The 26,926-nt window shown below is 44.0% G+C and overlaps 1 protein-coding gene across 1 annotated transcript in view; it reads left to right on the forward strand.

The window, feature by feature from the left end:
- Positions 1-26,926, forward strand: part of USH2A (usherin) — a 1,244,521-nt gene that overhangs the window by 1,082,890 nt on the left and 134,705 nt on the right. The window contains exon 61 of the mRNA XM_060246775.1: positions 755-1,109. Within this exon, the coding sequence (XP_060102758.1) occupies positions 755-1,109 (355 nt within the window). The remainder of the gene's footprint in view (positions 1-754; positions 1,110-26,926) is intronic.

A 26,926-nucleotide genomic window follows, 5' to 3' on the forward strand; every position in this document is an offset into this window, starting at 1 on the left:
TTTAAGGTATAAATGTCTCATATTATTGGGGGGGGGGGGAGGAATAACCCCCTATGATTTTTCTGCAAACCTGATAGTTTGTATCCAGAGTTTGTAGAAAAATTTCCTGGTCTATCTCTGACCCCATTGTGTGGGTTTTTTATTGCATTCTAGAGCCATGTTCAAATTAGATATATAGATATTTTCTTGCCTATGAGGCAAGGACTGGAAATCATAATATTTATATCTCCAGAAGTTACCCATGCTAAGGGGGAGATTGCCACTGGGTCATATCTTAAGTGTAGTAGTCAGTATTTTGGTGTAGAATCTAAAGCACACCTTTTAAATATCACCTTACTTTTTCAATGTTTGGGACCTCCAGACTTGCAATCATGTATTTTAACTTGCAATCAAGTATTTTAACATGTCAGTATAGATATCTGAGACTATTAGATTGTATTTTAAAACAAACTTGATGATACTTGAGTTAAAAGGTAAAAGTGAAAAATTTTTATCACTTAGCTGTGCAAGGCTTTTCATAATTTTAAAAGAAAGTTCTCTATTATTTCCTTTCAAAGAAACATGTATTTAACATTTCTTTCTTTTTATTTTTGTTATTTTAAGTAAAAAACTTCTATCAAATAGGCTGAATGGGAGACAAAGAGCAATTCCTGTCTAAAGTTACAGTGATTGTAACGTTTGTACTTCAATATCACATCTGTTTAAATACCATTCTGTTACATACACCAATTTTCTTTTCTTGGTGACTTTTCAGGCGTCCTGTGGGCACTCAAGAGGAACTGCTTATCTTCATTTGGTCTGAAGGTGCTTTGGAATTTATTGATGCTACTGACATACTTCAGCCATTCACAGAGTATGAATATCACGTAAGGGCTCAGAATTCCAAGGGGTCTGTGGATAGCCTGTGGTCTTCAACAAAGACTCTTGAAGCTCCACCTTTGGGCATGAAAGCCCCCTGGGCCCAAACTGTTAGTGCTTACTCAGTACTACTAAACTGGACCAGCCCAATGTCTTCTAATGGTGTTATTTCTCAATATCGAGTTGTCTGTCAAGAGCAACAGAGTGACCCAACGTTTAACACACCAGCTGTTACTGCACTGACTGTACCGGTAAGAAACTGTTAGTCAATCAATATTTTAAAACATAGGAAAAGCCCTGCTGTATCAAGCTTGTGATCTTCTAGTCCAGCTTCCTGTCTCAGGGTGGCCAACCAGCTGCCCTTGATGGCCAACAAACAGGGCACTGAGGCTAAGGCCTTACCCTGCTGTTGCCTTTTACCACTGGTATTCAGAAGTCTTATCATTGCTGTCTACTCACCCATTTAGAAGAGATCTTCCTGGAGCTCTTCATAATCTATCTTGGTTTTCACCATCCTCCAGATTAACTTGATATCCTCTAAGTCTATAAACTTTCAGAAGCTAAGCAGGGTCAGCCATGGTTAGTGTTTGGATGGCAGACCACCAAGGAAATTCAGGGTCACTACACATAGACAGGCAATAACAAATCATCTTGGAACATCTGTTGGCTTGAAAACCCTATGGGGTCACCATAAATCATCTGTGACTTGCTGGCACCTTCCACCAACACAACTACACTTGTAACCCCCAAATTCCAGATCATATATGAGCAAATTAAGCAGCTCCAGTTGCAATACTGACCCTTGTGGGACCTCACTGCTCACTTCCTTCTATTGTGAAAACAGTCCATTTAGTTCTTCCCTCTGCTTACTGCTGGTTTAATTGACCTTTAATTTTCTGGATTTCCTCGGAGCTTCTTTTCAAAAAATGGTGTAACATTACCCAGTTTCCAGCCCTCTTGTTCGGGAGGCTGATTTTAGTGACAAGTTAATAAATAGATTGATTAGAAGATCAACAGTTTGACATTTGAGTTCCATACAATGCAAATCTAAATAATGTCCATTTAATTCAGTGAATTTATAAGGGTGTGTGGCCTGACCCAGGCCTCCTCAGCTGTCCCCCAGGAGTTCTCATTCATTACCTACTACTATATGCTGGCCCTGCTTTCTCACTGCCACACTCATCTTCTTTGTCATCGGGCATATTATGGCTTTTGATGAACTGAAGACTGACTACAAGAATCCCATAGACCACTGGAATACACTGAATCTTCTAGCGCTTTCCAGGTATCTCATTCACACATTTTTCCGTGTTATGTTTCTGTATGTGATAGAGTGGCTTACACTAACTCTCAGTATGCCATTTCTGGCTTATCATATTTGGAGGTATATCAGAAGGCCTGTAATGAGGGGATCAGCATTATATCACCCTATAGCCATCACAGAAAATAATTTCCCTATGGTGATGGCCAAATAGAGCGCTCCCATCGGCTGACAGGTGCACTCAACAAGCCATTGGCCCATCATGTGTCAGTCACCATCTCTGGGTTCTCATTGGCTGACTCCCCTGTCACCCGGCTACTGCAGACCAGGAACATGAACAAACTGCCAAAACTGTCTTACATCAGAAACAGATACATATCTAATGCAGAGACTGACCAAGAGAGAGATCTTGGGGTCGTGGTAGATAACTCACTGAAAATGTCAAGACAGTGTGCGTTTGCAATAAAAAAGGCCAACGCCATGCTGGGAATTATTAGGAAGGGAATTGAAAACATATCAGCCAGTATCATAATGCCCCTGTATAAATCGATGGTGCAGTCTCATTTGGAGTACTGTGTGCAGTTCTGGTCGCAGCACCTCAAAAAGGATATTATAGCATTGGAGAAAGTCCAGAGAAGGGCAACTAGAATGATTAAAGGGCTGGAGCACTTTCCCTATGAAGAAAGGTTGAAACGCTTGGGACTCTTTAGCTTGGAGAAACGTCGACTGCGGGGTGACATGATAGAGGTTTACAAGATAATGCATGGGATGGAGAAAGTAGAGAAAGAAGTACTTTTCTCCCTTTCTCACAATACAAGAACTCCTGGGCATTCAATGAAATTGCTTAGTAGACAGGTTAAAACAGATAAAAGGAAGTACTTCTTCACCCAAAGGGTGATTAACATGTGGAATTCACTGCCACGGGAGGTGGTGGCGGCCACAAGTATAGCCACCTTCAAGAAGGGTTTAGATAAAAATATGGAGCACAGGTCCATCAGGGCTGTTAGCCACAGTGTATGTGTGTATATAAAATTTTTTGCCACTGTGTGACACAGAGTGTTGGACTTGATGGGCCGTTGGCCTGATCCAACATGGCTTCTCTTATGTTCTTATGCTTTCTTCTCTATAATATAGTGGGTTCTAGACAAGGTGGTAGCATAACATCAGCTCTTCATTGATTCCAGCATAATCATGGCTAAGCATAAGACTGCTCTACTGGGCAATGGGCCAACTATATACACACCCGTGTTTCCATGCAAGCATTTTATTGGGCCATTCAAACCAGCAGGAAGCCCATGATCGGAGCAGGGCAGCAAGGTTTAAGATCCTCCTGCCTATTGTTCCCAAATCCCCAAGCTCTGGTCGTCTGGCTCCATTGAGCCAGGCAGGAGCAACCAACTCAGTTATCCCTTGAGTCCACATACATTACACTCTCCATCAACTGACCTCCGAAACAGCTACCCCTCCCTCTTTCCTCAAAAATATGTACACATTTTAATCTCTCGGCTTGGCTTCGCGAACGAAGATTTAAGAAGGGTGCAATAGTCCACGTTTGCTGCAGGCTCGCTGGTGGCTGACAAGACCAATGTGGGACAGGCAGGTCCGGCCACAGCGGCTGCAGGGAAAAGTCTGATTTAGGGTTGGTCCTGTAGCAGTGCGATTCTTCCTCAATCTCCTTTTGTCCTCAAGACCAGCTATGCGTGCGTTCTCAAAGGAAGAGACAGCCTGGTGGATGGTGTGCCTCCATGCTTTGCGATCTGAGGCTAGGTCAGACCACTGGTGATGGTTGATGTGACAGGTGCTAAGGGATTTCTTCAAGGAGTCCTTGTACCTCTTCTTTGGTGCCCCTCTATTTCGATGGCCGGTGGAGAGTTCGCCATACAGGGCAATCTTGGGAAGGCGGTGGTTTTCCATCCTAGAAATATGCCCTGCCCAGCGCAGCTGCGTCTTCAACAGCAGTGCCTCGATGCTGGTAACCTCTGCCCGCTTGAGGACTTCAGTGTTGGTCACAAAGTCACTCCAGTGGATGTTGAGGATGGTGCGAAGGCAGCGCTGATGAAAGCGCTCAAGGAGTCGCAGGTGATGACGGTATAAAACCCACGATTCGGAGCCATAGATGAGGGTTGTCATCACAACCGCTTTGTAAACATTGATCTTTGTGCCTTTTTTCAGATGCTTGTTGCTCCACACTCTTTTGTGCAGTCGGCCAAATGCACGGTTTGCCTTTGCCAGCCTGTTGTCAATCTCCTTGTCGATCTTGGCATCTGAGGAGATGATGCACCCCAGGTAGCTGAACTGCTGGACTGTCGTCAGAACTGATTTACCCACAGTGATGCAGGGAGGGTGATAATCTTCCTGGGGTGCAGGCTGGTGGAGAACTTCTGTCTTCTTCAGACTAACTTCTAGGCCGAATAGCTTGGCAGCCTCTGCAAAGCAGGACGTCATATGCTGCAGAGCTGATACCGAGTGGGAGACGAGTGCAGCATCATCAGCAAACAGTAGCTCTCGGATGAGTTTTTCCATTGTCTTGGAGTGTGCCTTTAGTCGCCTCAGGTTGAACAGGCTGCCATCGGTGCGATAGCGGATGTAGACACCATCGTCCTCATCTAGATCTACTGCGGCTCTTTGAAGCATCATGCTAAAGAAGATCGTAAAGAGAGTTGGCGCGAGAACGCAGCCTTGCTTTACACCTGTGCCTATTGGGAAGGGCTCCGAGAGGTCGTTGCAGTGTCTGACTTGGCCTCGCTGGTCTTCGTGTAGCTGGATGATCATGCTGAGGAACCTTGGGGGACATCCTAAACGTTCCAAGATTTGCCACAGGCCTTTCCTGCTAACGGTATCGAAAGCTTTGGTAAGGTCGACAAAAGTCACATACAGAGCCTTGTTCTGTTCCCTGCATTTCTCTTGGAGCTGCCTGATAACAAATACCATGTCGGTGGTACTCCTGTTAGCTCTGAAGCCGCACTGGCTCTCTGGGAGGAGTTCTTCTGCAATGGTGGGCACCAGTCTGTTCAGGAGTATTCTGGCAAGGATTTTGCCTGCGATGGAGAGCAGGGTTATCCCCCGGTAGTTGGAGCAGTCTGACTTTTCCCCTTTGTTCTTGTATAGGGTGATGATGATTGCATCGCGAAAGTCCTGTGGTAATTAGCCTTGTTCCCAGCAGGTGACAAGTACTTTGTGAAGTGAGCTATGTAGTACTGTGCCCCCATGCTTCCAGATCTCTGGTTTTAATACATTTTAATACTCATGGAAATATTATCATTTTTTTAAGGGTGAAACTGCTTTTTAGGATTACAATGTAAAGAACCCTTGGGTGTAATCCTAGAATTTCATGTATTATTACTTCAATTTGTGTCAGTTGTTCAGGCGCTCTTCCCAGAAGCAGCAGTTCTGGTATAGGCATGTGGCAAACATCTTCCACAGTGAAAACAGGCATAAGGAATTCATGTAGTCTCGCTGGCATTTTTTCCATCTTGCATTTATTGCATGTTCTGGCACATTCCTTTTCTGAATTAATTATTGTATACAAATACATATACAATGTATATTATTCATGTACATTTTGCAAAAGGATGCTTCATATGCAGCTCAAAGGAGTGGTTGAATCATCTGTATATGATCCCAAATTCAAAATATATTTTCTTGCGAAGAAATACCACCTAGTGCAGCAGAATTTATTTCTTACTAAATAGGATTGCAGCTTGAAGGTTGAAGGGATATAAAACTGAAACAAAATCAGATATTGCTCAGTTCTTGTAATTTTTTTCTTAAATATTTGAAGTGCATTCTGGTTTAAGCATGATAGTAAAATTAACATTAGCTTGACATCTGTGATTTATATTTAATAATTAGGGAGATTTGCCTCTTCACAATCAGAAATAAATTAACTACTATAAAAAGAAAGAGCTTTTACCAACAGCAATTGGTATGTCTATATAATCTTTTACAAAGAGCAAACCTTAACAAATGGAGAACCTAAACTTGGGTTAATATTTTTAAGTTATATATTAAAAAGCAGAACTGATGATAATATATTAGGTTTGACCGGTCCCCTTACCTTGCTGGCAGGGGGCCTTTGGTGGGTATTCCAGCAAATAGGTGGGGATGTGCTATCTCCAATGACCCTATGGACCACTTCCAGTAAAACAAGGTGGCCCCAAAAACAGGAAGTGAGATGCAGCCATTTGAGTGGTCTCTTTTGCTAGGGGGAAGAAAAAGGGACTGCTCAAATGGCTGGCAAGCTATATCACAGCCAGTTTCACTCCCCTCCCCCTTCTGATTGAGGGGAGTGAAACTGATCACTGAAGGCTTGCAGCCATTTGAGTGGTTCCTTTTGCTTCCCTAGGGGGAAGTGAAAGGGACCACTCAAATGGCTGCTTCAGGGACTACACTTCTGGGTTTTGGTAAAACTGGAACTGGCCCCAAAAGATCGTTTTGGGGTGAGATTTCCTCCACTGGACAGCTGGACAAGGGGGCTGGGATCAGCCCCGTAGCCAGGATTTGAAGAATTGGGGGGGGGCTGATTTTTTTCAGGGGGCACATAGTGGCCCCAACCTCCATGGGGGTGGAAGGGGGGGGTGGAAGGCGTCAGCAAGTTGCAGCTGACTTCTGGGGCTACAAGACCTCCAATTCAGATTTCTTCCTGTCGGAGGGCAAGCCGAGGCTGCCAAGCGCAGCTCCCACCCTTGCTTGAGTGGCCAGTGAGACCAGGCCAGAAAACCCCTGCAGGCGAACATCACCTCTCCACTGATCCCCAGCCCCGGACTGCAGTTGGGACCTCCACTTGTGTGCGCCAGCCTACCCTACCCTGCCCTGTCTTTATGGTGTCCAGACCGTCCCGGGCACCCGGGAATGTCCCGGTTCTGGCCCCCTATTCCCGCCTCCCGGGCTGGCTATACCGGGACCATTAGAGGTCCCGGTATAGCCAGCCCCGCAGGCGGTGGGCCGCGCGCGCCGGTGGGGAAGGCGGCGAGTGAGGGAGGGAGCGTCCCTGCGCGTGCGCAGGGACGCTCCCTTTCTCACTCGCCACCTTCCCCGCCCGCGGGGCCCGGCGGCGGTGGCGGAGGCCGAGGAGGCGGCGGAGAGGCTGGCGCTGGTCACTGGAGGGCCTCCAGCGACCAGCGCCGGCCTCTCCGCCGCCTCCCCGGCCTCCGCCACCACCGCAGGGCCCCGTGCGCGGGCCCTACACTTCAGGAGGAGGCCGGGGAGGCGGCAGAGAGGCCGGCGCTGGTTGCTGGAGGCCTTCCAGAGACTCTGCAGGGCCTCCAGTGACCAGCGGAAGCCGCAGAGAGGCCGGCGCTGGTCCCTGGAGGCCCTCCAGAGACTCTGGAGGGCCTCCAGGGACCAGCGCCGGCCTCTCCGCGGCCTCCGCTGGCCCGGCACTGGTCGCTGGTGGCCCTCCAGAGACTCTGGAGGGCCTCCAGCGACCAGCGCCGACCAGCGGAGGCTGCGGAGAGGCCGGCGCTGGTCCCTGGAGGCCCTCCAGAGACCAGTAGAGGCCCTCCCCGGCCTCCGCAGCCGCCGCCAGCCCCGCCAGCAGCACCAGCCGCCGGGAGGGGAGGCCGCCACCCGCCCTGGATGAAGGTAAGCAGGGAGGGAGGGGGCTGAGAATATCTCCCCTGTTTCCCTCCCTCCCTCCCTCCCTTCCTTCCTTCCTTCCTTCCTTCCTTCCTTCCTTCCTTCCTTCCTTCCTTCCTTCCGTCCGTGGCTCTCAAATATCCGATGTTCATGTCTTGCGGCTCTCAAACATCTGACCTTTATTCTGTGTTGCTCTTTTGTTAAGCAACTTTGGCCAACCCTGGAGTAGACAATACTGGCTTTGGTGGACCCAAGCACTGATTCAGTGTAAGGGAGCTTTGTGTTTGTGTCTTCCGGTGCAATTTTGTTCTCAAATCCTGTATTTACTTCATCAGTATATGGGATAAGGCACTTTCTCAACTGTGCTGCATAATGCAGCCTATTTATTTTGTCCTGTTTGCTCTGTTGGCTCTATCTGCGCCACCTTCATCACTTTCGGAGTGTGGATCCCCCAGTGGGGTGGTCTCCCGACTCCCTCCGCCAGCTGTTTCTGATAGCCCTGCACTCCCTCTTTCATTTGATATGTGTCCTGTGCGGGTGCCACCCTCCCGCCGGGAGATGCCGCAAAATGAGCCCCCCTTGAGGCTTATAGCGGCAGGGCTCGGGGGAAGCGAGCTAGACTGCTGTTCTTTTGAGGGGTTATAGAGTGTTTCGAGCCCGTCCCTGTGGCATCGGTCCCATCGTTGTGGGGCCCAGGGGGCCGGTGCAGTGGCACGCTGAAGCAGCCTGTCGGTCACTTCCGGATTCCTGTCCTGCATCTCGACCTGTATTAGTGACAGGCTGCTTCGGCGTGCCGCTGCGCCAGCCCCCTGGGTCCCACAACGATGGGACCGATGCCACAGGGACGGGCTCGAAACACTCTATAACCCCTCAAAAGAACAGCAGTCTAGCTCGCTTCCCCCGAGCCCTACCGCCATAAGCCTCAAGGGGGCTCATTTTGCGGCATCTCCCAGCGGGAGGGTGGCACCCGCACGGGACACATATCAAATGAAAGAGGGGGCGCAGGGCTATCAGAAACAGCCGGCGGAGGGAGTCGGGAGACCACCCCACTGGGGGATCCACACCCCGAAAGTGATGAAGGTGGCGCAGATAGAGCCAACAGAGCAAACAGGACAAAATAAATAGGCTGCATTATGCAGCACAGTCTCACTGGAATCTCACTGGAATCTGACTGGCTTCTCAGCATGGAACCCGTTCTCTCTAGTCTTCTCACTTTGAAAAAAGTAAAAAAAGAGTTTCATTTAACTTTACTTCCCCCTTTCCCTCTCTATAAATAATCTTGGTGTTTCCGGCGGTGATATTTGGGGGATTTTTGGGGACGTCACAGGAAGTGCTGTGAAGTCACTTCCTGTTTCCGGCAGTGGCATTTGGGGGAAATGATGTCATTTGGGGGAAATGATGTCACAGGAAGTGATGTCACTTCCTGCTTCCGGCAGGTGGCGCGGGGGGGGGAATGATGTCGCAGGAAGTGATGTCACTTCCTGCTTCCGGCAGGTGGCGTGGGGGGGGGATGATGTCACAGGAAGTGATGTCACTTCCTGTTTCCGGCGGTGGCATGACGTCACTGGAAGTGCCGTCACCGGACGTGACGTCACTTCCTGTTTCCGGCAGCGCGCGCGCTTCCCCCCCCAAAGGTGTCCCTGGCTGGCCTTCAGACATTATGGCCACCCTACCTGTCTTGCAGAGAAAGCCTGCAATGCAGCCATCTGCTCCCTACCCCTGCCACCCCTCTTGAGGGCCAGAATGGCCTCTTCTTGCAGGCACCCTCTAGCCCAACGTCAACCCAACGCGGAGCTTAACTCCGAAAGTGCCCCGTTGTTTCTGCTTGCTGAGGGGTCAGAGACTTCTTTCAGCCCCTAAGCAAGCAGAAGCAATGGTGTATGTTGACGGCAGAATGGAGAAGGATGCAGCCAAGGCACTGGAGGCTGGTTAGGGGCCCCAAGTCAGGGGGCTGTGCCCCCTCCGGCCCCCTCGTAGCTACAGGCCCAGCTGGGATCCCTATATATAGTGTAGTATATATTTTGACCAGAAACATGCTATGTAGCACCTCTAGCAATGATATATCCTAGAGCTGACATTAGCCTAGCACTGATTTGAAAATACAATAAAAGTGTCCCAGAAGCAGGCTGTAGTCTTTCTGAGTATGAATTTACAGTTGAAGGAGATGGCAGTATTTGGCTAGAAAGTTATTCATCATTTGCCATGGCAGTATTTTAAGTTTAAATAATGGCAAGAAAATTATCAGGAGCACACCCGCTATCACCTCTGGGACCACAAGCAGACTTCTAGTCAAGTTCTTAGGCTAGCAGGGAAGGATTGAGGTTCAGAAGAACAAGAAGTGGATTAGAAGTGGATTAGCAAATGACCTTAGGCAATCCTAGGTATGAGCTTGTTTCAAGAAAAATGCTGTAACACCAGCAAAGGTCAGGCTTTTTCAAGCTTGGCTGTTTTATCCTTTATGAGGTCTTGAATGGGACCCTGAGCGTAGCTCTGTGGTGGGAGAGCCTGGCCTGCTAAGGGCATAGACTGTCATTTTGAGGAAGCTTTGTATGGACTCACTGCATGCATTGTTCTTGGGATTTAGGGGCAAACTTGGGGATTTCAGAGGTGGATAGGTCCAGTGTGAGAACTTCTGCTTCCTCAGATAACTTCTCCTGGTTGGAACCTGGTGTTTACTTACCCATCTACCTGGGTACACAGGGTCTGAGAGGAGACCCTCATTCTTCTGAGGAGTTTTTATCCTGACAGCTTGTACCTTAATGTGAAATAATATAGAATTGTAATCTAATAGTAATAGTAATCTAATATTCACCTTAAAGTATATATATTTAGGTATGTGATCTGAACATTATACCCTGTACTAAAATACTTATTGCTAGCGTGCATTCAGGGTAGCAGGGGCTGACTCCATATGGGTGTGTGACTAGGAACCCTTCCTGCAAAACCAGCAGCAACTAAAGTAGGATCTGGTGTGGATGGTGTTTGCATGCCCCATTCCCTTGCCACTCACTCCTGATGTTGTCCCCTCCCTCTTTCACAACATCACACTGGGGCTGAAGCCAAAATGACAACTGTATGTTCCCTTGCATCTGGCAACATCCCACTGGCCCTTCACAACTGAGCCACAGCACCAGCTATACCCCTCCCCTTCATCTGGGAAAGCTGAAAAGGGCCCAAATGGCTAAAGGGGGGGGGGCAATAAATGTGCCATTTTGAAAGCAGACCTAAGCACAACCCACTCCACAGATTCAGTGTGAAAAGCTAGCCCTCTATATCTACAACTAAGCCTTCTCTTTCCTTTAGCTAGTGAGGTGGGGGTTAAAGTATCAGACTAGGATCCCAGAAATTCAGGTTCAAATCCTCACATGCCATGGAAGCATGCTAGATGACCTTGGGCTGGTCATTCATGCTCAGCCTGATGTATTTAAATGGTTTTAATGGTTTTATGAATGTTTATCTGTTTTAGATGTATTTAAATGGTTTAAATGGTTTTAATGGTTTAAATGGTTTTAGATGTATTTAAATGGTATGAATATGTGTGTTTGATGTGTTGGTATGTTTGTGGAAGAGCACCTCATTTCGTTGCTCTCTTTTTGTGGAGAACAATGACAATAAATCTATCTATCTATCTATCTATCTATCTATCTATCTATCTATCTATCTATCTATCTATCTATCTATCTACCTCACAGGGCTGTTGTGAGGATCAAACAGAAGAAGAAAGTAGGATGATGTAAGCCACTTTGGGACTCCATGAGGGTGAAAGGCTGGATATAAAGTAAATAAAAATAAAAACAATCAGACCAAAGGATGTTTTCCTTTGATCCATTTGAACAGGAAGATCTGGGAGCACAGTGTTTAGAGCATGACACAATGTGGAAGCTGCTCTTCATTCAGGGTAAAAACATCTGTATAGTAGCAGCCAGGGTTGTTGAGACACAGATAAGGTACATACGGTGGGGGGACATGGAGAAAGAGTTGCCACAGTCACAGTTTGTGCAGGATCCTCCCTTGTGGGATAAACCTATTTATTCCTAGCTGGAGGAGTGGAGGCTTCCCTGTGCTATGTGCATCCTGGGGTGGTGTTTCTTCCCCTCCTTACCTGTTTGTGCAAAGTGTGCCCTTTCTTTGGTTGTCTCATCACCAGACTCCCTCTATGTGTGCTTAATGTGTTTCCCAAAAGCCCAGAGAGATATAGCCCAAGCTGTACACCTGTCATCTGAGTTATATTTTTATTTTTTTATTTACTTTGGATTTATATCCCACCCTCTCCACAAGCAGACTTAGGGCGGCTAACAATCAATCAAAAGTTACAATACTAAAATCATTAAACTTAGACAATATTAAAATAATTTTAATCCACATTGTGGTGCTAATTAAAAGAAACTAGATAGGCGGGATTCTGGCTGAGGTTTAAGTAGTGCTTAGGAGGGCTGTGGTTGACAGTACACTTAGTTGACACCATAGCTGATATGTACTGGGGCTTGTGGGTGGAGCCTGAAGGAGGCAATTTATATTCTTGTTTTATGCATATTCATTGGAGATTTTTAAAGCTACACTAGAGTTCATGCTCACATAATGTTACATCAGCATTCGTGGCATGACCAGAATTGGAAAGACTTATGATGCTGACTAAGCCCTGCTCCTCCTTGACACACTCATGCTACCCATCAGTGCTTTGGGATTATGCTGGTATACCAGGTATGTCCAACAGGTAGATCGTGATCTACCAGTAGATCGCAGAGGGTAGATCACCAGCCCCACTTTGTCTCATGGCTTGCTGAACAGGTGTTTGGGGTTTTTTTGATGATTGTTTGGTATGGTGGTATTTGATTATTGGTGCCAGTATGATGAATTCTTATTTTTACTTTTAGAACTGCATGTGTGGTTTTGACATCATCCAGAGGTCTTCAGTTCCTGTTGATCTTTAATACTTTGGGACAGTGACAGTTTTAGACCAGATTTAGACCAGTTTTAGACCAGATTCAGCCAGTGTTAACTTAGCTCCCCTTAGCTCCCCAGTATAACAAAGATGAGTGTTCCAAAGAAGAGCAAAACCTACCGCTTTCATGATGAATGGGAAATGGACTACTTCCTCATCATGGTGAAAGACAAGTGTTTGTAACACCATTACAAGACTTTGTAACGCCACTATATCCTTGCCCAAAAAGGGTAATCTGGAGCGTCGTTATAAGGCTCTGCATAGCAATAAGTTTGATGCTGATTTTCCATCCAAAAGTGAAATTCGTAAACTGAAGTTCAAAGAACTTAAATCTAAATTGGCTGCACAGCAACAGTTGATGGCGAAGCCAAGGTCACATTCGGTCAATGCAACCATGGCATCCTTCAAGATCAGCAACCTGATCGCAAAGAAATGCAGATGAAGGAGAATTTGTAAAAGATTGTTTTCTTGAAGCAGCAGACAATCTTTTTGAAGGATTTAAGAATAAGAAAGAGATTATAGCTGCTGTTCAAAATGTACAATTGTCAAGAAACACCATTGTGCGGCGAATAGAGAAGATGTGTGGAGACACAACTGAACAATAGTTGGAGGATGTTTCAATTTGTGTTGCTTTCTCACTCCAACTGGATGAATCTACAGACATAAGAGACATAGCCCAGTTACTAGTCTTTATCTGGATGGTTTTTGAAGATTTCAGTGTTAAAGAACTACTTGGAACGATTTATTTAAAAGGGAGAACTACCGGTCAGGAAATATTCAGCTCTTTCCATTCTTTTGTGACAAAGTGTAATCTTCCATTGCATAAACTTGTTTCCATCATTACTGATGGAGCAAGAGCAATGACAGGTGAGGTTAACGGTTTCATAGGCCTCTGTAGACAGCATGACGATTTTCCAGATTTCCTTTCTTACCACTGCATCATTCACCAGCAAGTTTTGGCAAGCAAGAGACTCAATACAAAGACTGTCATGGATATCACTTTCAAAATTGTAAATTCAGTTCGTGGAAGATCACTTCAAAGACGGCTTTTCAATCTTACTCTTGATGAAGGGGCAGTGGAAATCATTTTGCACACAGATGTAAGGTGGCTAAGTAGGCACAAATTTCTGCAAAGATTCCGTGATTTGCTGAATTAAATAAGAAGGTTTTTGAAGGAGAGGGGAGATGACAAAGCAGAGTTAGAAGATGAGGAGTGGTTATGTGATCTGGCATTTCTCGCTGACTTTACAGGAGAACTAAGTGATATGAACATTGAACTACAAGGTAAAAACAAATGCATTGGTGAGATGATGAGTACAGTTTCATCCTACAAGAGCAAATTTGAGCTAATGATGGCTGACCTTGCAAACAACACTTTTGATCATTTTCCTAATACACAGGACCATCTGGAACAATATCCAATTTTTTTTTTTTTCAAAATGAGAAGTATGTGACAGAAATCTGCTCTGTTATCCAGGAATTCGAAAAAAGATTCTGTGACTTCCAAAGAATTCAAAAAGTTGTGGAGTACTTGTCATACCCATTCAAAGCAGATATGGACATTAAGGAAACTGCAGCTGCTATCAGTAAAAATTACTCATTGAATAAGGCATCTCTTGAAAATGAAATAGTAACCCTTAAAAATGACATTTTTCTCAAGACCCGTGCTGAGCAAGAATAGTTTTGGAAGCTAGTGCCTAGAGACAAATTTCCCAACTTGAGAAGATGCAGTGAAGCTGTACACTCCTGTTTTGGTTCAACTTATATGTGTGAATCTGCGTTTTCCCATCTGAAAATGACAAAGAGTACACAGCATTCCAACATGACAGATGAACATCTCCAGGATTCCCTGAGACTGACCCTCACGCAATATTCACCCAACTTCAAAAAGCTGGTGGATGAAATGCAGGCTCAGATGTCTCACTAATTAACAAGAGCGAAGTTTTAAAGACTGCACAAGATCAGCCTGGATCAATACTTGACCTACATTTAACACAAATTACTCAATAAAAGTTAAAGAAAGCTATTAAGACAGTTAAAGAAAGTTATAACAATAAAAATTTAAGAAAAACTGTTCGCAGTTCTTTCTAGATCTTCATCTCTCTAATTTGTTTTTGCTTAGTTTGCTTACCAGTAAATGATAGAAGGTGCATTGTAAATGTGGAGGAGGGGGGGGGACAGTGGAACCCAACTTTGGTGGGTTAAAATCTAATTTGAAACTAATTTGAAACTTAGTTTTCATGGTGGTAGATCACCAGCACCTTTGTTGGAAAAAATAGATCACAACCTGTTCAAACTTGGACATGCCTGTGATATACAGTGCAGAGCTTGGTCATCCTCCTAAACCATTCAATGATGAGGTCTGAGATTGCACTGTTAATGTCTCTTTTGTTTATCTACAGAGTTGACCAATGCATCCCCTTATAATATAAAAACCCAAATATACTGGTCATGACTCACTACGTCAGCCATGCCTACCCACTCTCTGTGGCATTCCAAAGAGAAAGGAGGCAACAGCAATGGGGAGATAGTGAAGAGACAGGAAATGATGGTGGTAATGTGACTAGGTGGTAAGCAGTGTTCCCTCTAAGCTGAGCTAGTGTGAGCTAGCTCACTGATTTTTAGCCTCCAGCTCACAGATTTTTGTCTTAGCTCAAGAAGAATGACCCCAGAGCACAGTAATTTATGCAGTAGCTCACAATTTTAATGCCAACAGCTCACCATTTTAATGCCAGTAGCTCACAAAGTAGAATTTTTGCTCACAAGGCTCTGCAGCTTAGAGGGGACATTGGTGGCAAGGCCTGACCCCACCAGGAGTGTTTCTTCAGAGGCCATGGTGGCCACCTCTTTCCTGTTACTCCCACCCTCCCTCCTCCCCTCAGCCTCACTCCAGGACAGATGAGGATTGTGCCAATGGGGAAGCTGCTAGGCAGTGGTTGTTCCCTCCTGCTTTGGTCCACACTGTGGAGAAAGACTGTACTTTTCCTAGGTATAGGCTGTGGAGGGGGGGAAGCTGGGAAGCTGAATTCAGATCAATTCCTCTCCAGAAAAGGGCAACCTTGAGGTGCATACTCTATGGTATACTATAACACAACCATGTCAGGCCAAAAAAACTGAATCACATCACAAGGCTCATGCTGATGCTAAACGTTGCAAGGCTGAATATGACTGGAAAAGGCAGCAACAATGCACTGCAAACAAAAGAAATGCTGATATTCAGCATTTGTGTGATTGTCATCATGCATTCCCCACACACCCCATAATTATTCTTCCTTGTCTCCATTCAGGACCTCTTTCAGGGACACATGTTTACACACACACATGTGGTGGTGGGGAGAAGCAAGCATCTGTTTAAGCTGTGGGGTGGGTGGGAAAACAACAAAGGTGTGGATGAGTGAAAGTCACAGGTGGGGAAGCAGTGGAGTGCCAAGGGCACAGGGCAGTTGAGAAGAAGAGGTGGTTGGGGGTGGTTAGAAGACACCAAGGGTCGAGGTGGAGTGAATGCCTTCACACTGGTGAGTGGGAAGACAGCAAGGGTGGGGGAGCACTCACAATGGGCCTTATTACTAGTAAGATTAATAATTCTTCAGCTGGTTAATAAGATTTTTCACAGCAGGAATATACAAATGCCTAATGCCCCTCTGTCCTTTCTTTACATTGCAGTGCACCATGCCATGAAATATCTAGATTCCACATTTTCACAAGCCATAGAATGTTTATACTTCCAGAACAAACTACAGTAACTGTAGACTTAATCAAATACTAAACTGCCTTGTAACAGTTTTCAAAATCCCATCTCTAAGGCTTCATGATCTCTAGAATTTCCACAAGGACTATTTGTAGTAGTTGCAGGGTTTTTAAAGCATCATTTTCAAGTACTGTTCAGCATGTTACTCAGCTTCAGAATTCCTCTCTCCAGTCATGCGTTGAATTGTCTTCCACACCATGCCAACAACAACACAAAATATCCAAGATGGTTGTATTGAGGGTAATAAAATGTACCAAAATGGCTTTTTAAATAATGTTACCACAGTATGTTTCCTTTGCATCAGCATTTTAATGCCTTTTAAATTAGTATTTTCTTGGCACCAGAAACTATTTCCGTGGAAAAACCTAAACTGAAATAACATCTCAGTAATATGCACATAACTTAACAAATATAGGTAAGGTAATTCTGATTATTTTTTGGGTCTTTCCATTATTGAAACTGTCTTTACCTGTTTCATAGGAAATATTTTTCACTGTGAAATTTTGCCTGTGCACATGGCTTTCTTTTAATTTATATTACTTTTAAATTAATTTATTTAGAAGCAGTTTTATAGCCCTTACTGTAACATAGAGCACCATGGATGGAGTTTTCCTTTGGTGTTAGGATGGATTTAGCACATACAGTCCCAATAGCCTCTGCTGGTACTTACAATACAGGCAAATAATAATAGGACCAGTGGTCTGCCAAGGTATAATGTCATTAAAGGGTTGTCCCTTGTCACAGTATCATAGAGTTGAAAGGGACTCCAGGGTCATCTAGTCCAACCCCCTGCACAATGCAGGAAGAGCTTCTGTTTCCAATAACGTCTCTTGAACTTCCTGTTTGGTGCTAAACTGTTACATAGCAAAGAGAAGCTCACAGGCAGACATGCCTGTAGATCTGAAAAACAGTACCAATTTCACTGAAATGCAGTTGACCTCATTGTACAAGTTAAATTCATTACAATGGCCTTTCTGCAGTAGAATTTACAAGACTGTGACTTATCCTCTGTGTTCCATCAACAATTTTGACTGGGAATGGACAAACAATCTGGGGGGAAAGTTAAATTTGTCAAGACTTTTAATTTATTCCCAAATTTTTCATCTATTTCACCCAAGAAGGTTCCTCAAAATTTGCTTATATTTTGCTTTGGGAAAATTGGATTATGAGTGGAACCCCACCCTCATCCCACCACAGGTGAAATTTTGCTTACATTATTTATAAATGTGTTTCTTTCCAAATCCCTCAGATTTACCTCCATGTTCACTATAATTTTGTTTTAGACTAGGTTCGATGCCATTTGTAATGGTGACCTAACCTGATTAAACTTGTAGATGATATCTATGTGCATTATTTCAGTTGCAGAAGAGGCTGAAATGTAGACCTCAAGTTTGAAAGTTACAGCTCTGTGATAGGAAATGGAATTGTGCCATCAAATTGCTGATACACCCTTAACTGCAGATTTGTGAATGAAACATTTTAATTAAAATCTAATTTTATTGAAGAAACTAACATTCCAATAATTAAACTTATGCCCCTTTAAAATATAGCTTTCGGGGGTACTAAGTTAAATCATTTAATCTCCTAAAGCATCTCGACTGGAGCCCTCTCATGGGATTTGCCATTAGTCATTCTTGCACACAAGGGTCCTCATTACTTTGCAAGTCTTAAAATATTTAACAAGCACTGAGCTCTGTCCTTTACTTAATCAGTTAAATTCTGTTCTTATAGTATAGGATGCTATGCATGGTCCAGTGACTTATAATGTGTGCTTAATCAAAAATAGCTGAAAAGTCTGGTACCAGAAGTTTGGTACAGTGACTTTAATAAAATATAACATACTTTATTCAGTGCAAGAGAAGGGTTCTTCCTAAAATTCATGGGCCACATATGTCAATAGTTCCACTGAAGTCACAGATATTAAGTCAAGTAATAGTTTTTGCTATGTGAACAGTCCTGTACTTATTTATTTAGATATTTATGCAACAATTTTCCCCCAGTAGAGACCCAAATTGGTTTATAACAAGTGTCTCCCCTCTTCCACAACAGCTCTAAGAGGTAGATGAGGCTGACAGAGAGTGACTGGCACAAGCAAGCTTCTGTGGCACAGTGTGGATTTGAACCCATGTCTTCCAGATAATAGTCCAAAAACTCCGACAAATGCATACCATCTCATGACTCATAAAATATTTTTGGTGTGAAATGTCATTAATAGTAAAATCTCATAGCAATTTTCAACCTAGATTCACATTTTCCTCTTTCCATGGTGCCTAAGAAGGAAATTGTGAGCATGGGATTGTTCAAAAGGTGCCAAGTCATGGCTTGGCATTTGAATCATGCTTTATTCACCTCTTGTATACACAGCTCATGAGCCAGTCTATATCTCCTCACATTCACAGTTCTATCACATTTTTTTAAACCTGTCCTTTCTTAAAACAGCTCAGGGACAGGCACACAATTTTTAAATTACAACAATCCACTGAGGTAGATTAGACTGAGACAGTGACTGTTCCATAGTCATCCCGTAACATGAACAACTGGGGATCTGACTCTGGCTCTATTCTCTTCTTATGCTAGATTGAGCCAATTACAAGACATTTACAGCTGCAAAATACACTGTGATAAGACTACCAACATGAATGATTCAAATAATTGCTGTTCAATGTTATTTTAAAATGAAATAATGAAATGGAAAATTAAACAAAGTTTTACCCCTTTTCAGATGCTTTGGAACACATTTTAAATTTTTGGTTAAGCTATGGATTTTTAAAAATTATAATACTACAACCTAATAAACTAACTAACTAACCAAAAAACTTGAGAACTGTTCATGCCACTTAGGCTATGTGCCACTTAGGAAAGACCAAACACTGCCAGTGGTAACGAGGGGGCAAATGTTAATTGAACTGCTGTGTTGCTGACAGCATAGAGAGTAGCCACCAACAGAAACAAGATGGCTGTCCCAGACATGCCTTATTAGAGCTGGAAGATCATATCTTTGCTCTGCAAGGGCTTCTGGGTTATGGGGAAATCATACACAGATGACTAATTTTTTTATGGTTCACAGCCAAGCAAAGTGAAATTCAGCAGCTGTTCAGGACAAGTGACCACTCTAACGGCTGTAATATAACCCACTAAATAGAGAGGGAATTGCATGAGAGCAAGAGGTTAGCAGTGATTATCGGCAGGTGAGTGCTTTATTGAAGTTGAAAGACCATTAACATTGATGGAGTAATTATTTCAACTTGAAAGTAATTACCTTGATGGGTGATAACTTCTCCAGTGTTCCCAGATTGGATTGGACCAAACAATTGTGAACTCCTGCAGCCTAGAAAAATATTACAACAATACAGCAACATTTAAATTACTCTGCTAGAATATTTAATTACATTTAACAGTAAAGAGATTTCTTAACTTACAGCAACCTGTACAACAGCAACCTATAAAACTATATAGACATTTACTTTCCAATCCAAATAAAATGACCCACACCTGACACATGCTTTTCAGATGGCTATTTGAATTCTGCTTTTAAGAAAGCCTTTGTTTTGTATTAAACAAAGCTCAGTTCCTGAGTGATGTTGGTTAGGAATTGTTGAGCCTATTTTATTGCACCTTTGAACTGAAAAGGCTTAAGTAATAAGATCTACCATTGTCTCTTGATCTATTAATTATAAGAATTTGATAGAAACATGTAAAAGATGCCATGGGATTGCAGGTGCTCAGAAATTTGTGCACATACTAACAATTCAGATTATTCCAAATTGATTTCTGTAGACTGGCTGTTGCCCACAGACCACTTGCCATTTACCTGATCAGGAAGTTCTAAGTCTTTGTGTCAGCTGGGAAACAAAATAAGCCATGTAACTCATGAAGGAGGGGATAATTGCATTATGTAGTAAACAAACTGAAGAGACAGATGAAAACAAACAAAAGAACCTGACAGATACTTTACTTAGCTATATCCCAGTACCTGTATAGCTGTTACCATGACAGGACATGGATAGCACAGTTTAGCCTTATCTTGTCAGATCTTGGAAGCTAAGCAGTGTCAGCTCTGGTTAGTATTTGGATGGGAGATGACCAATGAAGTCCAGGATAGCTGCACCAAGACAGGCTGTCTTTTGAATGTTCTTGCTTTAAAACCTCAGTGAGATCATCATGATAGTTATTTGTTGCATTTGTAAGTCCATCAGTCCTACATTGCCTTAAAGAGGCAATATTAAGTATATTGGATAGAGCAGGGTTTCCCAAACTTTTCTTTCTCATGGCTCAGTTATTTTTACACTTCTCCTTCGTGGCCCACTAAAATTTGGGGATGGAGCCAGGAGACTTTCGGGGTGGAGCCGGGAGACAGGAATTATATAATTTCCTGTGGTGTTACTTCCAGGTCAAGGGTCAAGTGATGTCACTTCTGGGGCACACTGAACCAAAACTGCATCTTTTCCTGTGATGTCACTTCCAGGGCACTCCCCCAAACCTGCCTCTTCTTCTGAAGTAACTTCATTTTCAGAAAAATCTCTCTGAAACTCATGCTGAGACAAAATGAAGGTGGAAAATGGGCAGTCCTCTCCACCCACACATCTGCATGCACCTATCTGTTTGTGTGTTCTCCAGCTTGCAAGCACTCCTAATGCCCATGTTCAATTGCCTGCACCACCTACACTCCCCTTCCTCAACAGCACTGGCCAGTGTATGCTGTTGGGAGTGCTGTTGCCATTGCCATCAGGAATGCCGGCACTGTGTATCGTTCGCTCTGGGCCCTCAAAATATGCTGACACATTCAGTAGGCCCTTCCTTCAGCTGCTGCTACTGGAATCCTGCCTCAAGCTACAACCAAGCTTGCTTGGTTTCAAGAAAATCTTTTGACAGCTATTTTTCATACTTTTCCTTGGCTGAAACACTGGGAAATTGCTGTGAAAGGTAGCAGAGAACTGTACTGCAATTAATGAATTGATTTCAAGTTATATGAAGTTCATACAAGCTTTTCTGCAGTTATCCCAAAAAGGATATTTATGAGGGGCTTGCAGCTTTTTACTGGCTGTGTTTCCCATGCCTTTAAAAGCAACCTGTTATGCAGATATTTAGCCAGTGAACTTCTATCATCCTTTTTAATATCTACAGGAGTTTAATTTTGTTGTCAGACAGCTGTTAAAAGCAGGACCAGTAAAATAGTGCCAAGTTCATAGTACCATCACTTCCAGTGCTGTTGAGATATATAGCAGTAATCTCCAATAATCTCTTTCTGCCCCACACCTCTCACTCTCACTCACAGAGAAATTTCATAGAAAGGCCAGCTGGCTACAACTGGAAGTGCCAACTTTTCATTGGCAGAGCTCCTATGTCTGCAACAACAGTATGATGAACAGAAAAGTTTCATCCAGTAAAAATGGAAGGAAAGAAAGAAAAGGAAAGAATGAATGAATGAATGAATGGAAGGAAGGAAGGAAAGGAAAGGAAAAGGAAAAAAAAACACATGGAAAGAAAGAACATAAGATAAGTCATGTTGGATCAGGCCAGTGGATCATCCAATCCAAAATTCTCTCATAGAATGCCCCAAAAGCAGCAGAAGGTGCACCAGTGCGGCCAGGGAACTAGAAGCCCTCACACTGTTGCATCCCCTCCCCACAACAAGAATACAGACACAGCATCACTTGCAGGGAAAGAAAGAAAGAAAGAAAGAAAGAAAGAAAGAAAGAAAGAAAGAAAGAAAGAAAGAAAGAAAGAAAGAAAGAAAGAAAGAAAGAAAGAGCCTTAATTACAATCAGGTGACCCCAGCCAGCAACAATTCTGCCCAGGGGTCATTTGGTTTAAAAAAAAAAAAAGCTACTGGAATGCTCACTCCCCACTTGTCCCAGCTGAAAAAAACACCCCCTCCTTCTTTGCCGTATGAGTAGGCCCAGAAACACCCTTGTTCAAACCCCCCCTCTTCAATGAAATTCACTGGATGATGGCTTGGCATTTGAAAGTTTGGCAAAATTTTACATAGTGAAAAATATTTCTGTCTCCTACTAATCTACCTCACAGGTTTGTTATGAGTGTAAAACTGAGGAGGGAAGAGCATGTACATTGCCTTGAGCTCCTTTGCTTTTTGGGGCAAAGTTATGGAGAGGGCTGTGGCGTTGCAGTTGCAGAGTTTTCTGGATGATGCTTCCACCCTGGATCCGTTCCAGTCCGGCTTCCGCCCGGACCATGGGACAGAGACAGTGTTGGTCGCCCTCATGGATGATCTTCGGTGACATCTGGATCGAGGCAGTGTGGCGGTATTGCTGTTGTTAGACCTATCGGCTGCATTTGATATGGTCGATCACCAGCTGCTGACCCGCTGCATCGCCGACGCAGGGATCCAGGGGTTAGCCTTTCAGTGGTTTTCCTCTTTCCTTGAGGGTCGGGGACAAAGGGTGGCAATTGCGGGAGAGCTATCCCAGAGACGCCTACTTAATTGTGGGGTGCCTCAGGGGGCAGTTCTCTCCCCGGTGTTTTTTAACATCTACATGCGCCCCCTTACCCAGATTGTCCAGAGATATGGGCTGGGTTGCCACCAGTATGCTGATGACACACAGCTCTATCTATTGATGGATGGCCGAGCTGGCGATGTCCCTGTAAATCTGGACCAGGCGTTGCAAGCCGTGGCAGATTGGATCAAGCTGAGTGGGCTGAAATTGAAAAAAATTGTATAAATAGGGAGTTGCCCAAAAAGACTGCCACAACCACGTTTAACTTTAAAAGGGGTAAATTCTCTGAGATGAGGAGGCATATGAGGAGGAAACTGAAAGGAAAGGTAAATACGGTCAAAACCCTTGGGGAAGCTTGGAGACTATTTAATGCTATAATCCTAGAAGCTCAGATAAAATACATACCACAAGTTAGGAAAGGCAAAAACAGGCATAAGAAAAGGCCTGCATGGTTAACAAACAAAGTAATGGAAGCTGTAAAAGGTAAGAAGGACTCCTTTAAGTAGTGGAAAACCCGTCCAAGTGAAATTAATAAAAGGGAACACAGGCTGTGGCAAATCAAATGCAAGACTGTGATCAGGCAGGCAAAAAGGGACTATGAGGAGCATATTGCAAAAAATATAAAGACCAACAATAAAAATTTCTTCAAATATATTAGAAGCAGGAAACCAGCCAGGGGGGCAGTGGCGCCCTTGGATGACCATGGGGTAAAAGGATTACTGAAGGAGGATAGGGAAATGGCTGAGAAGCTGAATGCGTTTTTTGCCTCTGTCTTCACTGTGGAAGATGAGAAATTTTTGCCTGCCCCAGAACCACTAATTTTGGAAGGGGTGTTGAAAGACCTGAGTCACCTTGAGATGACAAAAGAGGAGGTCCTACAACTGATAGACGAATTAAAAACTAATAAGTCATTGGGTCCAAATGGCATACATCTGAGAGTTCTGAAAGAACTCAAAGTTGAACTTGTGGATCTTCTAACAAAAATCTGTAATCTTTCATTGAAATCTGCCTCCGTTCCTGAGGACTGGAAGGTAGCAAATGTCACCCCCATCTTTAAAAAGGGTTCCAGAGGAGATCCAGGAAATTACAGGCCAGTCAGTCTGACTTCAATACCGGGAAAGTTGGTAGAAACCATTATCAAGGACAGAATGAGTAGGCACATTGATGAACACGGGTTGTTGAGGAAGACTCAGCATGGGTTCTGTTAGGGAAGATCTTGCCTCACTAACCTGTTACATTTCTTTGAGGGGGTGAACAAACTTGTGGACAAAGGAGACACGATAGATGTTGTTTACCTTGACTTCCAGAAAGCTTTTGATAAAGTTCCTCATCACAGGCTCCTTAGAAAGCTTGAGAGTCACAGAGTAAAAGGACAGGTCCTCTTGTGGATCAAAAACTGGCTGAGTAATAGGAAGCAGAGGGTGAGTATAAATGAGCAGTCTTCGTGGTGGAGGACGGTAAGCAGTGGGGTGCCGCAGGGCTCGGTACTGGGTCCCATGCTCTTTAACTTTTTCATAAATGATTTAGAGTTGGGAGTGAGCAGTGAAGTGGGCAAGTTTGCTGATGACACTAAATTGTTCAGTGTGGTGAGAACCAGAGAGGATTATGAGGAACTCCAAAGGGATCTGTTGAGGCTGGGTGAGTGGCCGTCAACATGGCAGATGCGGTTCAATGTGGACAAGTGCAAAGTAATGCACACTGGGGCCAAGAATCCCAGCTACAAATACAAGTTGATGGGGTGTAAACTGGCAGAGACTGTCCAAGAGAGAGATCTTGGGGTCATGGTGGATAACTCACTGAAAATGTCAAGACAGTGTGCGTTTGCAATAAAAAAGGCCAACGCCATGCTGGGAATTATTAGGAAGGGAATTGAAAACATATCAGCCAGTATCATAATGCCCCTGTATAAATTGATGGTGCGGTCTCATTTGGAGTACTGTGTGCAGTTCTGGTCGCCGTACCTCAAAAAGGATATTATAGCATTGGAGAAAGTCCAGAAAAGGGCAACTAGAATGATTAAAAGGCTGGAACACTTTCCCTATGAAGAAAGGTTGAAACGCTTGGGGCTCTTTAGCTTGGAGATACGTCGACTGTGGGGTGACATGATAGAGGTTTACAAGATAATGCATGGGATGGAGAAAGTAGAGAAAGAAGTACTTTTCTCCCTTTCTCACAATACAAGAACACATGGGCATTCGATGAAATTGCTGAGCAGACAGGTTAAAATGGATAAAAGGAAGTACTTCTTCACCTAAAATTATATATATAATTTTTTGGGGCCACTGTGTGACACAGAGTGTTGAACTAGATGGGCTATTGGCCTGATCTAACATGGCTTCTCTTATGTTCTTATGAATCCAGCAAAGAGAGAGGTCCTTTGTCTGGGTCGCGGTGTTCCAGAGGGAGGGATCTCCCTTCCAGCTTTTGACAGTGCGTCACTAGTACCAGTGCGCAGGGTCAAGAGCTTGGGAGTGCTACTGGAGTCCTCCCTGACAATGGAGGCCCAGGTGGCAGCCACTGCCAAGTTCGCCTTTTTTCATCTTAGGCGGGCGAGGCAGTTGGCTCCCTTCCTGGAGCGTCGCAACCTGGCAACAGTGATCCATGCAATGGTCACCTCGAGGTTAGACTACTGTAATGCCCTCTACATGGGGCTGCCCCTGTACCAAACTCGGAAACTACAGCTAGTGCAGAATGCAGCAGCCAGACTGTTAATGGGACTACCTCGGTGGGAACATGTGCGGCCTAGGCTGCGGGAACTGCACTGGCTGCCAATTGTGTACTGAGTTCGTTACAAGGTGCTGGTTATTACCTTTAAAGCCCTATATGGCCGAGGACCTGCCTACCTTAGGGACCACCTCTCCCCATATATTCCCCAGAGAGCACAGCGATCTAGTTCACAAAATCTTCTGAAAATCCCTGGGCCAAAGGAGGCCAAATTAAAAACAACTAGCGAGCAGGCCTTCTTTATACAGGCACCCCAACAATGCAACCAGCTACCGGAGGAGGTGAGGGCCCTACGGGATCTCAATCAGTTCCGTAGGGCTTGCAAAACCGCCCTCTTCCAACTAGCTTTCTAAAAAAGAACCTGGTAGGAACATCAAGCCATCTTCGTACATACTGAGATTGTGGCACTATTAAGTTATACTGGTTTTAGACTATTTATTTAATATATTTAACCTATGAATTGTATTTTAACTGTATTATCTTGTTTTTAGTGTTATAACATGGTTTATACCATGTCCTGTAAGTCGCCCTGAGCCTGCTTCGGCGGGGAGGGCAGGGTATAAATAAAAATTTATTATTATTATTTTAGTGGGAGGGTGGGATAACGTGACAGATATATGTGATCTATCAGCTAAAGTTGCTAGTAGGGTTAACTAGATTTGACTGACTAACTCTATTTGTTGGTCAATGGTCACACCAGAGAAGGTAGTGATCTATGTAATCTTTAACAACAAACTATCCAAGTATAGCTTAATAGTTGCAGTATTTTTTTTAACATGAGCAAGACCCAACCCCCCAACTCTCCTCAGAGCAATTGGCAGAAAAAATAAATATTATTTAAATAAGCCCTTTCCCTTTCTTTTTGTACCCTTAGAAGCTCATTTTCATGAATCTTGAGCAGCAGAAGACACATTTCTTTAAAAAAAAATGCAAGGGCTAAAAAGACATTTAAATACCGTAAATCACAAATAGTCTATCATGATCTTGACTCCAAATGTTTGGTGAGCTTGGAACACTATGTCATTAAGAGTACCTGGAATTTTCAGTGCCTCTTAAGCCCCCTCTCCTCCCTCCTCCTCTTCCCTTCCATACTGTGGTATAGTAAGATACTATGCTTGATTTTAGTCCAAAGGCTGAGAAGTGATTTATAGTAGTAAGAATGCTGGACCAGAATTTCGAAGACCCAAGTTTTAATCCCTGCTCCACCATGGAAGTTTAATGGGTGTCTTGAGCGTGTAACATACTCTTAAGTTGTTGTGAGGAAAAAAAGGAGAAAAGGAGAATGATGTAAGTGGATTTTGCTCCCACTGGGGAGAAAGGCACGGTATAAATGAACTCAATACATAAAGAACAAAATACCA

The sequence above is a fragment of the Heteronotia binoei genome, chromosome 1, assembly GCF_032191835.1.
Source record: "Heteronotia binoei isolate CCM8104 ecotype False Entrance Well chromosome 1, APGP_CSIRO_Hbin_v1, whole genome shotgun sequence".
Classification (NCBI taxonomy): Eukaryota; Metazoa; Chordata; class Lepidosauria; order Squamata; family Gekkonidae; genus Heteronotia; species Heteronotia binoei.